Raw genomic sequence first — 14290 nt, forward strand, 5'->3', positions numbered from 1 at the left:
AATAAAAAAAAAAGTCAAGGGAATTGGATATGAAAGGAGCACATATGTAGATGTATTATTGGTGTATGGTTCTTCGGTAGGAAAATTAATGCATGTGTATTTGTCACAAAATTTAAGAATAAATCAATTTAACAAGAAAGCCATATCAGGGACTAATTGAGTGTCATGAACAAAAGATTATAATTAATCTGCATCCAAGGTTCAAGATAAATAACTTATTTATGCAAATGAACACATTTGTACATATTGTATGAGGATACAAATCAAGGTGATGAGGGGTGATCTGGGAATCTTGTATTTCATATGGTGACTGACATGAACAGGGATTCATCCAAATTTTCCCAAAGTAGATTGTTATGGTAACATGGTGTAGAGATCTGGCCAGGAACATTTGGAGTTCCCACATTCATGCACCAGTGAACATGTGAAGAGCTTTGCCCCTGGTTGTCATGCTCTTAGCCAGAGGAAGAGTTTGGTGCCTAAAACATGGAGAGTTGGAACTTTGTGAACCACTTTGTTTTCCCCTTTTTTGGAGGGAAGAGTATAGTGAAGTAACATCGTAGGGATAACATTAGGAACACCAGAGAAAGATTTGAAAAGGAGAAAAAGAAAATCAGGACTTCTTAGATAATAGCTTTGGTACATGAGCTTTGGATGAGTTTCTGAGCTATCATTGGAAACACCTTATTTTAACATCTAATTAATTATTTTGTCCATACTCTTCCTGTAAATAGTCTTCCTGAAACAAGTCTCTGCTATCCCACACCAGACTGAATCCTTTTAATCTGGTTATTGATTATTGTGAAAATTCCAAAATGTAAGTTATTTTTATACATAGTATTTTTTTAAGATTTTATTTATTTGAGAAAGAGAAAGAGAGCACAAGAGAGAGGCACAAGCAGGGGGCAGGGGCTGAGGGAGAGGGAGAAGCAGACTCCCCACCAAGCTGGGAGCCCGGCGCAGGGCTCGATTCCAGGACCCTGAGATCATGACCTGAGCCAAAGGCAGACGCTTAACCGACTGAGCCACCCAGGCGCCCCTTTTTATACATATTAGACCATGTAGTTCTTTACTACAGTTTTGTGTTTCAGATGTGGTAAAATCAGTTGTGTTTCTCCTGATATTGTACCAAAGTTTTTGAAGGATTAAGAAAAAAAGAACAGGTTTATTGTTACCCCTGCTATGTCACATCACTGTATTTTCCATATCCAAATACTCTGTTAGGTGAGAGAGAAAGGGATAGTTGGACTTACAGGTAGCAGCAGAGATTTGTACCTGATCTTGAAAATGCTATTAAGTATGTTGAAGCTGTGCCAAGCAAAAGATTATGCAACTGCTGTTTTAGACCATGGACTACCTAAAATATTAAAACAAAAGACTCCTTAAAATCTTCTGTTTTAAAGAGGGAGGAATGCTGATCAGACATTTTCCTGATAAAGATTATCTGAAAATAATCTGCATCTTGGAGCCCATGAAAAAATAAATTCCAACATGAATCCCAGTTGTACTCCTTGTAATACTATATATAAAGAGTAGTGGATTTGGCATCAGAATATTCCTTATCTCCAGAACCAAACTGAGACACTGAAAAACAGGGACCTGTGCCTTTGTGAGTGGATGACTGAGAGAGTATTAGTATGTTCTGCTTCTTGCTAATCCTGTGATCAACTTTGAATCTCTGTTTCCTCATCTCTAAATTAATCTTCAGATTTTCTGTTAACCTCATAGAATTAGATGAGCATTTTATAGGTGGGTGTATTTTGTGTGCTAAAAAAATAACATTTTATGACAAAGTGAAGTTTGTTACATCATAATGAAATAGTAACTATATGTTTAAAGAAAAAAATACATTTTTCCAGAGTCTTTGAAATACTTAAAAACGTATTTTCTGAATTTTTAATTAATATTTTTTAAATATCCTTTTTTAATTCAAGTATAATTAACATACAGTGTTATATTAGTTTCAGATGTACAATATAGTGATTCAACAATTCTTTACATTTCTCAGTGCTCATCAAGATGAGTGTTCTCTTAATTCCCTCTATTTCATCCATTCCCCCCCATCTCCCCTAGCAACCACCAGTTTGTTCTCTATATTTAAGAGTCTGGTTTTGTTTTTTTAGGGTTTTTGTTTGTTTGTTTTGGTCTCTTTTTTTCTTTGTTCATTTGTTTCTTAAATTCCACACATGAGTGAAATCATATGATACTTGTCTTTCTTTTATTTGACTTATTTCACTTAGCATTATATACTCTTAGGTCCATCCATGCTATTGCAGATGTCAAGATCTCATTCTTTTTTATGACTGAGTAATATGCCATTGTATATCTATATATACCACATCTTCTTTACCCATTCATCTGTCAAGGAACACTTGGGTTGCTTCCATACTCAGCTACTGTAAATAATGCTGCAATAAACATGTTTAAGGAGTGCATGTATCTTTTCAAATTCGTTGGTTAAATGCCCAGTAGTGGAATTACTGGATCATATAGTAATTCGATTTTTAATTTTTTGAGGAACTTTCATACCATGTCACAGCGGCTGCACCAATTTGCATTCCCACCAACAGTGCATGAGGACTCCTCCTTCTCCACATCCTTGCCAACACAAAATACCAATAGCATTTTTACCAGAACTAGAACAAATAATCCTAAAATTTGTATGGAACCATGAAAGACCCCAAATAGTCAAAGCATTCTTGAAAAAAGAACAACAGAGCTGGAGGCATCACAATCCCAGATTTCAAGATACACTACAAAGCTGTAGTAATCAAAACATATGTTACTGGCACAAAAATAGGCACATAGATCAATGGAGCAGAATAAGGTCCAGAAGTAAACCTATGCTCGTATAGCCAGTTAATCTAAGACAGAGGAGGCAAGACTATCCAATGGGAAAAAGACAGTCTCTTCAACAAATGGTGTTGGGAAAACCGGACAGCTGCATGTGAAAGAATGAAATTGTACCGCTTCCTTATACCATACACAAAAATAAACTCAAAATGGATTAAATGTGAGACCTGAAACCATAAAATTCCTGGAAGAAAATATAGGCAGTAATGTCTTTTGCATCAGCTGTAGGAACATTTTTCTAGATAAGTCTCCTTGGCAAAGGAAACAAACACAAAATTAAGCTTTTTGGACTGTACCAAAATAAAAGGTTTCTGTACAGCAAAGGAAACCATCAACAAAATAAAAAGCCTATTGAATGGAAGAATATATTTATAAATGATAGATCTGAGAAGGGATTAATATCCAAAATATATAAAGAACTTATACAACTCAACAGCAAAAAAAATCCAATTTAAAAATGGGCAGGGGACCTTCTTTTTCCAAAGAAGACGTGCAGACAGCCAACATGAAAAGTTGCTCAACATCACTGATCCCTGGGGAAATGCACATCAAAACCACAATGAGGTATCACACCTGTCAGAATGGCTGAAATCAATAACGCAAGAAATAACACGTAGTTAATACTATTTTGGGTAATTGACCTTACTTTTCTTTTATTCCCCTTGATTGTCTTCATTTTCCTCAAAGGACACTCACTGCAAATCTACCCCTTAAGCTTCCTAAAACAATTTCTGTTGATTGTTCAACTGTATGTGATATAGCACTGATGAACAGGATCAAAGAAAAAGTGTCTTGTTAAAAATCCAAAAATGTGAATCACAGTTTTATGGTTATTGTTAGGACTAGCCAAGAAAAATTGTTACTGAAACCACAAAATTCAGTATTTATCTCTTAATGATTATGCAAGAATGATCTTTATCTTTGAGGAGGCAGGGGACAGTGTATTAAAATATTTGGACATTTGAGCTGGATATGAATATGTGATTATTTTAAGTTAGGAAAATGATCAACAAAATTGTTCAACCATTTAAAATAGTGAAGATGAGGGACGCCTGGGTGGCTCAGTTGGTTAAGCGTCTGCCTTCGGCTCAGGTCATGATCCTAGGGTGCTGGGATCAAGTCCCACATTGGGCTCCTTGCTCAGCAGGGAGCCTGCTTCTCCCTCTTTCTACTGCTCCCCCTGCTTGTGCTCTCTCTTTCTGTCTCTGACAAATTAATAAATCTTTTAAAAAATTTAAAAATAAAATAGTGAAGATGAGAAATAATGTATTATTATTTACTCCTTAGTTAATGATTTTATGTACAACAAAGGATATTATATTTTATAAAATGTGAATTTATTTATTTTTAGAGACAGCACGAGTGGGAGGGGCAGAGGGATAGAAAGAGAAAATCTCAAGCAGACTCTCTGCTGAGCAGAGAGCCCGATGCAGGGCTCGATCATGGTGCTGAGATCATGACCTAAGCTAAAACCAGGAGTTGGCCGCTTAACTGACTGTGCCATTCAGGCACCCCTGGAGTTATTATTTTAATAGACATGTCTGATTTTGTTTCATTTATACACTAGTGAAGTATAATTGAAGAAGGTATAACTTTGAAATTTAAATTTGTAGTAAATATAGCTTCAAGTCTTTGCTGTAATAAAATGGAATTTTGGAATAACTTAGACTTTTCTGTTTGTTTTTTAGTTACTAAGTCGAAAAGACAAAACTACCTTTGAAAAATTAGAATATGTAATGAGTAAAGAAGATAATTACAAAAGACTAAGAGACTATATAAGTAGCTTAAAGATGACGCCTTGCATTCCCTATTTAGGTGAGTAATGTCACTGTGTGTTCATTATGCCCAGTTGTTCTGTCTTGATTAATCAGTAATTTATATGAAATCCAAGATATTTTAAAAGTGTGTATATCCTTTAACGAAATTACTGCCAGACTGTTAAGTTTAAAAAATTGAGTAAAGAAATATGTTACCTTGTTACCTGGAATGTATTTTCATATTAAATTAGCCTTTTGCCCTTAAGGTTTTTCATAGACTATCATTTTTTCTTAAAGATGGACAGTGGAAGAATAATACATTTTAGCTCTTTTCTTAATGCTTTTAAAGAGTGAAATAGTGTGCAATGAAGTTTAATGCTGCAAAAACATTTAACATTAACTAAAGAAATTGATCAAAAGATTTACTGAATTTATTTTCAATATCATGAGTTCCTATTATCTTATATAATTGGCAGATCTCTTAGGGTGAGTTATGAAAAGTAGTCTCAATGAATGTTGGTATTGTTTTCCTGGATGGTGTAAGTTATTTAGCTGTGAAAATTTAGCTAAGTGCTGAGACAACCAAATGTTTACTTTATATATCATTTCACTAAGACTTTATCTCCTTATTATATATTTTACAGTGCTTATAAATTCCAAGAAATGTGTAACCAAATACATATAAGTTTATTTTCAACAAAAAAGGAATAATGCTTTGTTAGGTGTTTGAATGAAGTCTCATACCGCCTATTTTAAAATGTGCGTGTAAGTTTAAATACAGAAAGTACTCTATATGATATATGCCTAGCATATATTAAGATAAATTGATTTGATCCTGTGCAGAGAGTAATCAAATGATAGAGTTGTTTCTAATAACCCTTTTTGTCCTCTATCTCCATGGTCTTCATGTAATTACTCACAGTGGATTTCACAGTAACTATTTTTGTATGTAATTGAGAAATCTGTTATTTGTTTAAATGTCTCAGTGTTGTCTTTGAGGTCTTTATGATACCAGTGACTAGAAGACAAAGTAGAGACAGAGGCAATTGAGAATACTTTCATTCAGCTGCATTAGAGCATCAGCCTTAGTTTTTCAGAGAAGAACTCACGAGAAGTAGAACATCATAGGATTCCAGTGAAAATAGGGAATGTTGTGCATTCTGGTTGAAGGCAGAATATCCCAAGCACAGCATGGATAATGGCCACTACAAAGCAGAATACTGTGTCGTTTCTTTGATAAAAAAAGTATAGGGCCATAGTACACATGACTCCATCAGAGAGGCTGTAAGCTAGATGTTAGGAGAAACTTTCTGCATGTGCTCAACTTTTCACCATGGCCTTGGCTGTGCCCATTCTTGAAAATGTCATTGGGGGTGAGGAAGAATAGGGGATTTTTTAAAAATCATCAATATCTTCATATTCTGTAAGAACATAAACTTTTTATAACTTAAAGAACATTAGACTGAGAATCAGCAACCCTCAATTCCAGAATGGCTCTTCTGTATTAACTTTTCAAGTCATTGAATTGTCTTCTTTGAACCTTGGTTCTCCTTACTTGGAAATAGCACACAAAGGACCAGAATCATGTTCTTCTTTAGGCTGGATGGAACCATGGTGATTTCTTCTATTCACTTATTTTATAATTTAGAAAATTAAGGTCCAGAAGGTGGAAGGCTTGACTTAATAGTCCTAAGACCAAGTTACTGACCGATCTGCATTCTGAAGTCTTTCCAGTTGTCTCTGTTAAATTCTCTTTCCAAAATTGACTGATTCTATGATTGTATTTGTTTCTCACGGAAATGTTTTTCTCAAATTCCACAATTAGTATCTTTTAGAAAAGGAAATAAAGGTTCTTTTTTGTTGAAAATGAGCAAATGAATATAAATCTTGGTGCCATGATGTCTAGTTCAGGAGTCTGCTTTACATTTTTCCACAGCAGAGACTTCAGTACAGGATTTGAAGTTGTCTGTGCGTCTGCATACATATTTGCCCTGTCATGTATGTAGAGAAGAAACAGAGAGAAGGGGAGGAAACCACCAGCATGATTGGAGTTTAGTGGAATCTGGAAAGGTTGTTGTCTATTAGAGAGTATACCTATTTTCTCCCAGCCTTGGTACCTGAAACAAACACAGTGATATTCCTGTTAGTTAAAGCAAATGAGGCGAATATTGAGGTGCAGAAGTTGATTTGGAGAAAATATTAGAACCATTATCTTTCCTGTATCTTCAGTTTGGTCTCCAGTGGTTGACTACTTCTCTCTTCAGTTCATTTTCATTTTATATGTTCTCATGCCCCAGACTCTTCCTTCTCACTATTTACCTAAGCTAATAAAGTACCCTATTCCTTTCTCCTTTTCTTGCTGTTTTCTTTTGCTCAGCATGCGGTTGTCTCCCTCTTCAGTCATAGAAATGTTCCCAGTAGGGACGCCTGGGTGGCTCTGTCGGTTAAGCGTCTGCCTTCGGCTCGGGTCAGGTCCTGGGATCGAGTCCCGCATCGGGCTCCCTGCTCCGCGGGGAGCCTGCTTCTCCCTCTGCCTCTCTCTCTCTCTGTCTCTCATGAATAAATAAATAAAATCTTTAAAAAAAAAAAAAAAATGTTCCCAATAAGGTCACCATTGATTTCCTAGTTGAAATGTTTGATAGGGGGGTGCCTGGGTGGCTCAGTCATTAAGAGTCTGCCTTCGGCTCAGGTCATGATCCCAGGGTCCTGGGATTGAGCCCCACGTCAGGCTCCCTGTTCAGCGGGAAGCCTGCTTCTCCCTCTCCCACTCCCTCTCTTGTGTTCCCTCTCTCGCTGTGTCTCTCTCTGTCAAATAAAGAAAGAAAATCTTAAAAAAAAAAGTCTGGTAGGTATTTCTCAAGCCTCATATTAATTTTGTGAGGTTTATGGTAGTTACTTGTTTCTTGAAATTTTCCAGGAGTAGCACCATTCTCTTGGTTTACCTTTACTTTCTGGCTTTTGTTTTATTGAGTCCTGTTTCTCTGCATTTTTTTTTTACATCTATTCTTCTGAAAGTCTCAGTGCACTGCTTTTACTTACGCTGTACTCTCTGGAGTGGTCTCATTCAGACTTCTTCCATAATTCACCCAGTTCAATCCCAGATCTAGCCTACCAGTTCTGGTACATCCAGCTGTCTAGCAATTCCCAGTGCCTAGTAACATTTTAGATATCAAATACCAATTGGATGAGATGTCTGTAGGTAACTCTAATTCAGCATGTTTAGAAGTAACTTCGTCATCCTTCCTCCTTCCTCTAAACCTATCTTAATGTCCTCACTTGGTCTTCCAGTGAGCATGGTGTAGCATTATCTATGCCACTCCACCACACTGAAAACCTAGGTTTTTTACTGGAATTATCCTCTAATTTTCATGTTGCCTAATGAAATGAGATTCGTGTTTCTGAGAGTTATCCAAGAATTAGAAACCGAAAGGGGAAAAAATGGCAAAGAACTGAAGTTAAAATACAACATACTTTTTAGCATCTACATAATTTTATATGTTGGTAGTCTTCATGTAATAGTTCATCCCGGTGGTAGTTTGTAAATAAGCATCTGAGATTGTGAGATAATTGTGGAACATTTGGCAATATACACTTTTGGTAGACTGGAGAAAGGAAAACTTAACGTTTGTTAGATAAGTTATTATGACTCAGTTTGTTTCCATCATGAAAATAATCCTTTTAATGTAGTGACAGTTTTGTTGTACAGCGAACCTTGAGATTAAATGCATTCCATCTTCCAAAACATACATGCTTTTTCTAAGAAAATGTGAAGCATATTCAATTTATACAACTTTTTGACTGCTTGATTTAATATCTTACGCAGCTGGTTTGTTTTTTCATTCCTGATCTTTAATACTGAAGTGTTTTAAAGAATGAAGACTAAACAACAGTTTATGTCCTGTTAATATTTGCTTTTTTCATATTTTATTCTAATTTAAAATTGATGAGGACTGTGGTTTTTATATTTAAGTTGTCTTGTTTTCGGAATCCTTTCCCACTCTTAGGAAACTAGTGCAGTTGCCCCAAATGTCAACATTTACAAGATGCTGTTGGATAGGACAGAACTTGCCCTGAAGATGTTGGAAAGATGGTACTCGTTATGCATACTGGTAGCTTCTATTTAACTATCTCTCCTCAGTATACAGAATTTGCATAATGCCACCTTTTATCCCTTATGGTGCAAAGGTTCTTATGGAAAGAGTGTATCAACAGAAAGAATCTACAGTGCACAGAGAAAAGGTGAAGGCAAATCATCTGTTTGTTAACATGAGAGATGGAATCCAAACTTAGGGTGTTTTTGCTTCTAAGCATTATGACCAAAACCAGCCATTCTTAGAGAAGCTTTAAAAAGGAGGTGGCAGTTTATATGCTGACAAAACTCTTAGTTTGATACTGCCAAATTTATCTACAATTCAATGTGGATTAAATTATAAGAAGTAAAAATGTTTTCTTGGCTTTCAACTCATCGTCCCTTGAAAAATTGTCTCTTCTGTTGGTTTGCATTCAAGGTAAAAATTAGTCAGCCTGGACAATATAGTGAAAAATTCTTAGAATAAGGATGCAGTATTTCTGGAGAGGAATAGTTTGGCAAATCTCAAGGAAAAAATTGTTTTATATGAGAATTGTTGCTTTAAATCTGAAAATTATTAACAGCACTCATTTGTTCTTGTCATTGGAGAAAAATCTTAAGGGGCTTATTGAAGAATTTGGTGTGGGAAGTTTTGCTTTGCTGGAGAGAGAAAAATAGAATGTTGTGCAAAAATAAAAATTTAGTTGTATGAAATGTAAATATTCTTTTGTGTGCATATCCTAGCCTCATTTCTACTTTATTCATGTAGTTTGGGGAAAAAGCAGTAGCTTAACAAGCTCAGGATGTTTTCTGGGAAAGAAAGCATGTTTTAAAAAAACAGAAATAAATAATCATTGTAGTTCTTTTTATTGCTTTTGATCAAGTAGAAGCAAAGAAGTTTCTGTAAAATCTCCTGCCTTTCTGTAGTACATGCGTACATTGTTTTGATGTGTCTAGGTGTGACTCCTCTCACTCTTGTAAGAGACTCCCTCCCCCCCACACACACTTTAATTTTTGATTTGTTAGATATTCATAATTGGCCTTTTTTTTTTTTTGAGAAAAGAAAAGCTGTCCTTATAATCTTCTGTAATATCGTGTCCCCTCCATTCTTGATTCTGAAAAGCACCATTTTATTTTCACTATGATGTTTCATTCATCTTTCTCTCCCTTGGCAGAGTATAAGCTCTTATCTCTTGGTTCAAGGCTTTATCCTTAGCATCTAGAACAAAAGTAGGCACTTACTATTTATTGGTTGAATTAATTAATGATCCCTTTCTGGCTCTTCTCATTGCTCCAGTAACTTTATTGTTTTAAATACAATAGATTTATTAATGAGGCAGTTTAGTATACATCAGCTTCCTACCCACCCCAGTTTTCTTTTGGTATATGAGCTGGCCAACAAGTATCTGGTCAGCAGTATGGGTGGTGCCACAAAACGGACTTTGTCCCTGCCCTTATGGGAGTTAACATCTCTTTAATACCAGAGGCTCAGATTGACATCATTACCTTGTGAATAATCTCTTCTCTCTCCTGTGTCGTGGAAGTGGTACATTTCATTGCCAGGCCTTGTTAGTGGTGTCCTCATCACACCTAATGAAATGTTTAAAGAAAGCATGCCTAAACTAACAATGATCTTCTGATTTCATCTGATCCTCTCTTATTTTTCAGTAGTTTTAACCTATCTTGATCTCTTATTAGGATACAGTTCTCTATTTTACTTTATTTTTTTATTTTCTAAAGATTTTATTTATTTATTTGACAGAGAGAAAGAGAGAAAGCACACGTGTGCACAAGCAGGGGGAGCACCAGAGGGAGAGGGAGAAGCAGGCTCCCCACTGAGCAGGGAGCCCGATGCGGGACTCAATCCCAGGACCCTGGAATCATGACCTGAGCCGAAGGCAGACGCTTAACCAACTGAGCCATCCAGGCGTCCCTATTTTACTTTAGTTTTAGAAATTTCTACTAACCCGTGTACAAATATTTTTCAAAAATATTAGGTTTTTATCCACATTTTTATTCAGGTAATTTTGACAAAACCCAAAGCTGTCTGCAGCTCTGTGGAAATTAATGAGTTTTCCTCTTCTCCCTTGGTAGAGTTTTACTTGCTTAAACATATAAAAGGTTCCGACACTGGGTCTCAAAAATGTCTAATGGTCCAAAAATATCACTGGCTTTTGATATTTCAAGACTTTTATTCCCTTCTCCTTTCTTTGGTTTGATTTGTAGATAATATACACCATGGAGTACTTTACCTTCTTCTTCTCACTAGATTATATATTGTATTCTAAAACAGCAATAAAGCATGTTCAGTCACTTTCTTTTGAATCCCGAGAATGAGCTCTGACCAAATGGCAGCTAGCCCTAGCTTTTTCTTTAGCCAAGATTACATCTGCATTTTCCATTACCTCACATACCCTTTTTGCCCTCATTCTTTTTTATATATCTAAAATTCCTCGAACATTCTTTAATGGTAATTTTCTGGTTTACTGTAGATCACTTGAGGACTTGTGATATAAAAAGGCTGGGGCTAGGGTTGCATTAATTTCTTTACCCTGTTCATAGTCTTTATTTAAGAGCTTTTACCTTAAAAATAATGTGTAGCAGCTAGACAGATCTGCATTTTAATCATAAACAGAGTCGGACTCCCCCCCCCCCACCCCGTTCCAGTAGCTTTGCCAGTGGCATTTCTGCTTGTTGATGTTTCAGTAAAAACATTTTGTAATTTTTTGAGCAAACCTTAACAGGAAAAGAATAATAAAAATCTTAGTAACTGACATTTATTCAGCACTTAATCCTGTATGCCCAACTCTGTTTTACATAAATTATCTAATTCTTAACAATTTTATAAGGTAAGTGATACTATTATTATTCATATTTTAATAGTGAAGAAACTGAGACAAGGGAGGTTAAATTGACTTGCTATAAAGATATGCATTATAACTATTTCATTTATAGTTCAAAGAAAGCATTAGGGAATAATATTAATATTTTGGGTATCTGTATTGAAATTAAAATTTTGAGTTCATTTGTCAAGTCTTTCCTATAATTATCTATAGAATTACAACTTAATAACTATTACTCCCACTGATAAAATTATTATTATTTTTTTATATTTTTTAAAGATTTTATTTATTCATTTGAAAGAGAGAATGAGATAGAGAGAGCATGAGAGGAAGGAGGGTCAGAGGGAGAAGCAGACTCCCTGCCGAGCAGGGAGCCCAATGCGGGACTCGATCCTGGGAGTCCAAGATCATGACCTGAGCCGAAGGCAGTCGCCCAACCAACTGAGCCACCCAGGCGCCCTCCCACTGATAAAATTAAAAAGTGAACTTGTTTTTAGATGGCTTTAGGGAAGGAGGGGGAGGGGACTTGGGCGTTGTAAGTGGAATCATTCTTTTCTAACTTGGTTATCTTTCATAGACACTAAAAAGACTATAATTTTGTTAGGGTATAATCTTTAACTTACTATTAAGTATATAAAAATCATATTAGTACAGGTTTATAAGTAATTTTGAACATTTTCATAATTTCAGAAGTTTTTATACACTTATTATATTATTACCAGTAGGAGTCCTAAGAAATACAACAGTAGAAGAATTAGCATTCTCATATCATGACTCATACATAGAGTCAAGTGAGCACTAGACTGAAAATTTGCTTGTTATACTCTACCAGGCTTGGAGCCTGAGGATAAGTTTATTTGTAGATACCTACTGAATTTCAAGGCATTGTCTAATACTGGCATTATTCAAAATCTTAAGTTTTTAAAGTCTATGTCAGAGATGCCAAGTTGCCTAGACATTGATGGTATCTCCCACTGAGTACAGAATAGAGTCTAAATCATTCTTAGGATAAGTTTCATTTCATTTATTAAAAATAACTGAATCCTTTTGTAACCCAGCTCCAAGGTTACAGTTCAGTCTTACTGAAGGTAGGGCAACCATGTCTTTATTCCTAGGTAACCTGTGTCCACAAGTGACCCGTTTAATCTCTCAGAAGATCCTCATTTGGCTGAAATTCCTACCATGAATATCCTCACCTTAATTTTTCTTTATTTTGTCTTATGATCTGGTTTCTTAGGGCTGTTGGGTTTGCAAATGAAGATCATAGATCAAAGTAATTTTATGTCTGAAAACTTGGGTAGTATTTCTTTTTAACACATTTGTTGATCACCTACTCTATGCAAGGCACCACGGCAAGTGTGGCAGAAAGTACATAGATGAATAGTAATAATCTGATAGCCAAAGTCTACAGAGTCCTTACTTACATCAAGGATTTTTATTCTAAATGTTCTACCACATGTATTTATTTACATAAATTTTCATTTGATTTTCGTAGTAACCACATGAGCTAGGTACTGTTTGTATCCTCATTTTATAGGTAAGAAAACAGAGTATAAAGACCACCCCGGGTAACACAGCTAGTAAATTGGTAGAGTTAGGCCACAGACCCAAGCAGTACTGACTTTAGAACTTACCCTTAGCCGTCATATAATTCTGCTGCTTATTCCCTGCTCTCTAGGAACTCCAGAACAGAGCTATATCGTGTCTGTAAAGGAGAACAGAGTGGGCCCAGTGGCCAGGACAGTTTAGCATTCAGCCCAGTTTTCTAGTTTGTATGTGGACTTTCACATCATTCTAGTTTTACTAATATAATATTCCTTTTCTGTGAAAATTCTGTAAGACTTGCCTTTGTTAGGGTTTTGGATGTTTAAGTGAAATGCTGTAGTTCTGTCAATAAATGGAATGCCCTAGGAAAATTTTATTCCGGTAAGATTTGATATAACAACTAGATGCCTAATTTGTCCCAGAAATCTTTTTTTTTAATAAGATTTTTAAGATTTGTTTATTTGAGAGAGGGGAGAGCATGAGTAGAGGAGAGGGGCAGAGAGAGAGGGAGAAGCAGGCTCCGGGCTGAGCAGGGCGCCCAATGGGGGACTCAGTGCCAGGACCCTGGGATCATGATTTGAACCAAAGGCAGATGCTTAACCAACTGACTCACCTGGGCGCCCCATCCCAGAAGTCTTACACCAGATTTTTTGTTGTTGTTGTTCTGGGGATGGTAGGAGGGACTTCAAAACCATTTGAAGATGACCATAAGTAAAAAAAAAGAATAATAATACTATAAGGTTTTGACGTTCTCTTTACTTCTTTCACCAGAATTTTAATTTTAACATGTGACAAGAAAAACATTGGTTATGTTGGTAGGCATGAGTTGTTCAAATGGTCATCTTCAGTTCTGATTGGGTTTTTCTTTCTGCTTGAAGCAAAAGTCGTGAGATCTCTCTAAAATTTTAGTTCGTGAATGAAGGGAAGGCCATCTGTAACCAATGAACATGTTTCTGGAAGGAAATTATTGCAGAAGGTTGGTAATAAAGTTGTTAGATCCAAAGGTGAGTAAATGACACACACACCATAAGATGGAATAAGCAAATTGGACCAGCCAAGCCCCTGTGGATTCTGCTCTGAAGCTATTGAATCTCAGTTCCTCGAAATTGTATTAGTCCCAACCGTCAGTATGTGGTAATGCTTGTAAAGCTCTCCAAGCTTTCTGACTTTTGAATAGCAGATTTGGGGGTAGGGTGAGCAGAGAATTAATAAATAAACTTAGT

At 36.0% G+C, this 14290-nt stretch overlaps 1 protein-coding gene across 6 annotated transcripts in view; it reads left to right on the plus strand.

The window, feature by feature from the left end:
• The window catches only part of RALGPS2 (Ral GEF with PH domain and SH3 binding motif 2), a 155333-nt gene that overhangs the window by 76898 nt on the left and 64145 nt on the right, over window positions 1-14290 (plus strand). For all 6 annotated transcript variants that reach the window (XM_081824675.1, XM_081824673.1, XM_031029020.2 and 3 more), the window contains one exon: window positions 4542-4668. In XM_081824675.1, the coding sequence (XP_081680801.1) occupies window positions 4542-4668 (127 nt within the window). The remainder of the gene's footprint in view (window positions 1-4541; window positions 4669-14290) is intronic.

Source organism: Leptonychotes weddellii, chromosome 6 (genome assembly GCF_054177405.1).
Source record: "Leptonychotes weddellii isolate Sample4059 chromosome 6, ASM5417740v2, whole genome shotgun sequence".
In the NCBI taxonomy this organism is placed as follows: domain Eukaryota; kingdom Metazoa; phylum Chordata; class Mammalia; order Carnivora; family Phocidae; genus Leptonychotes; species Leptonychotes weddellii.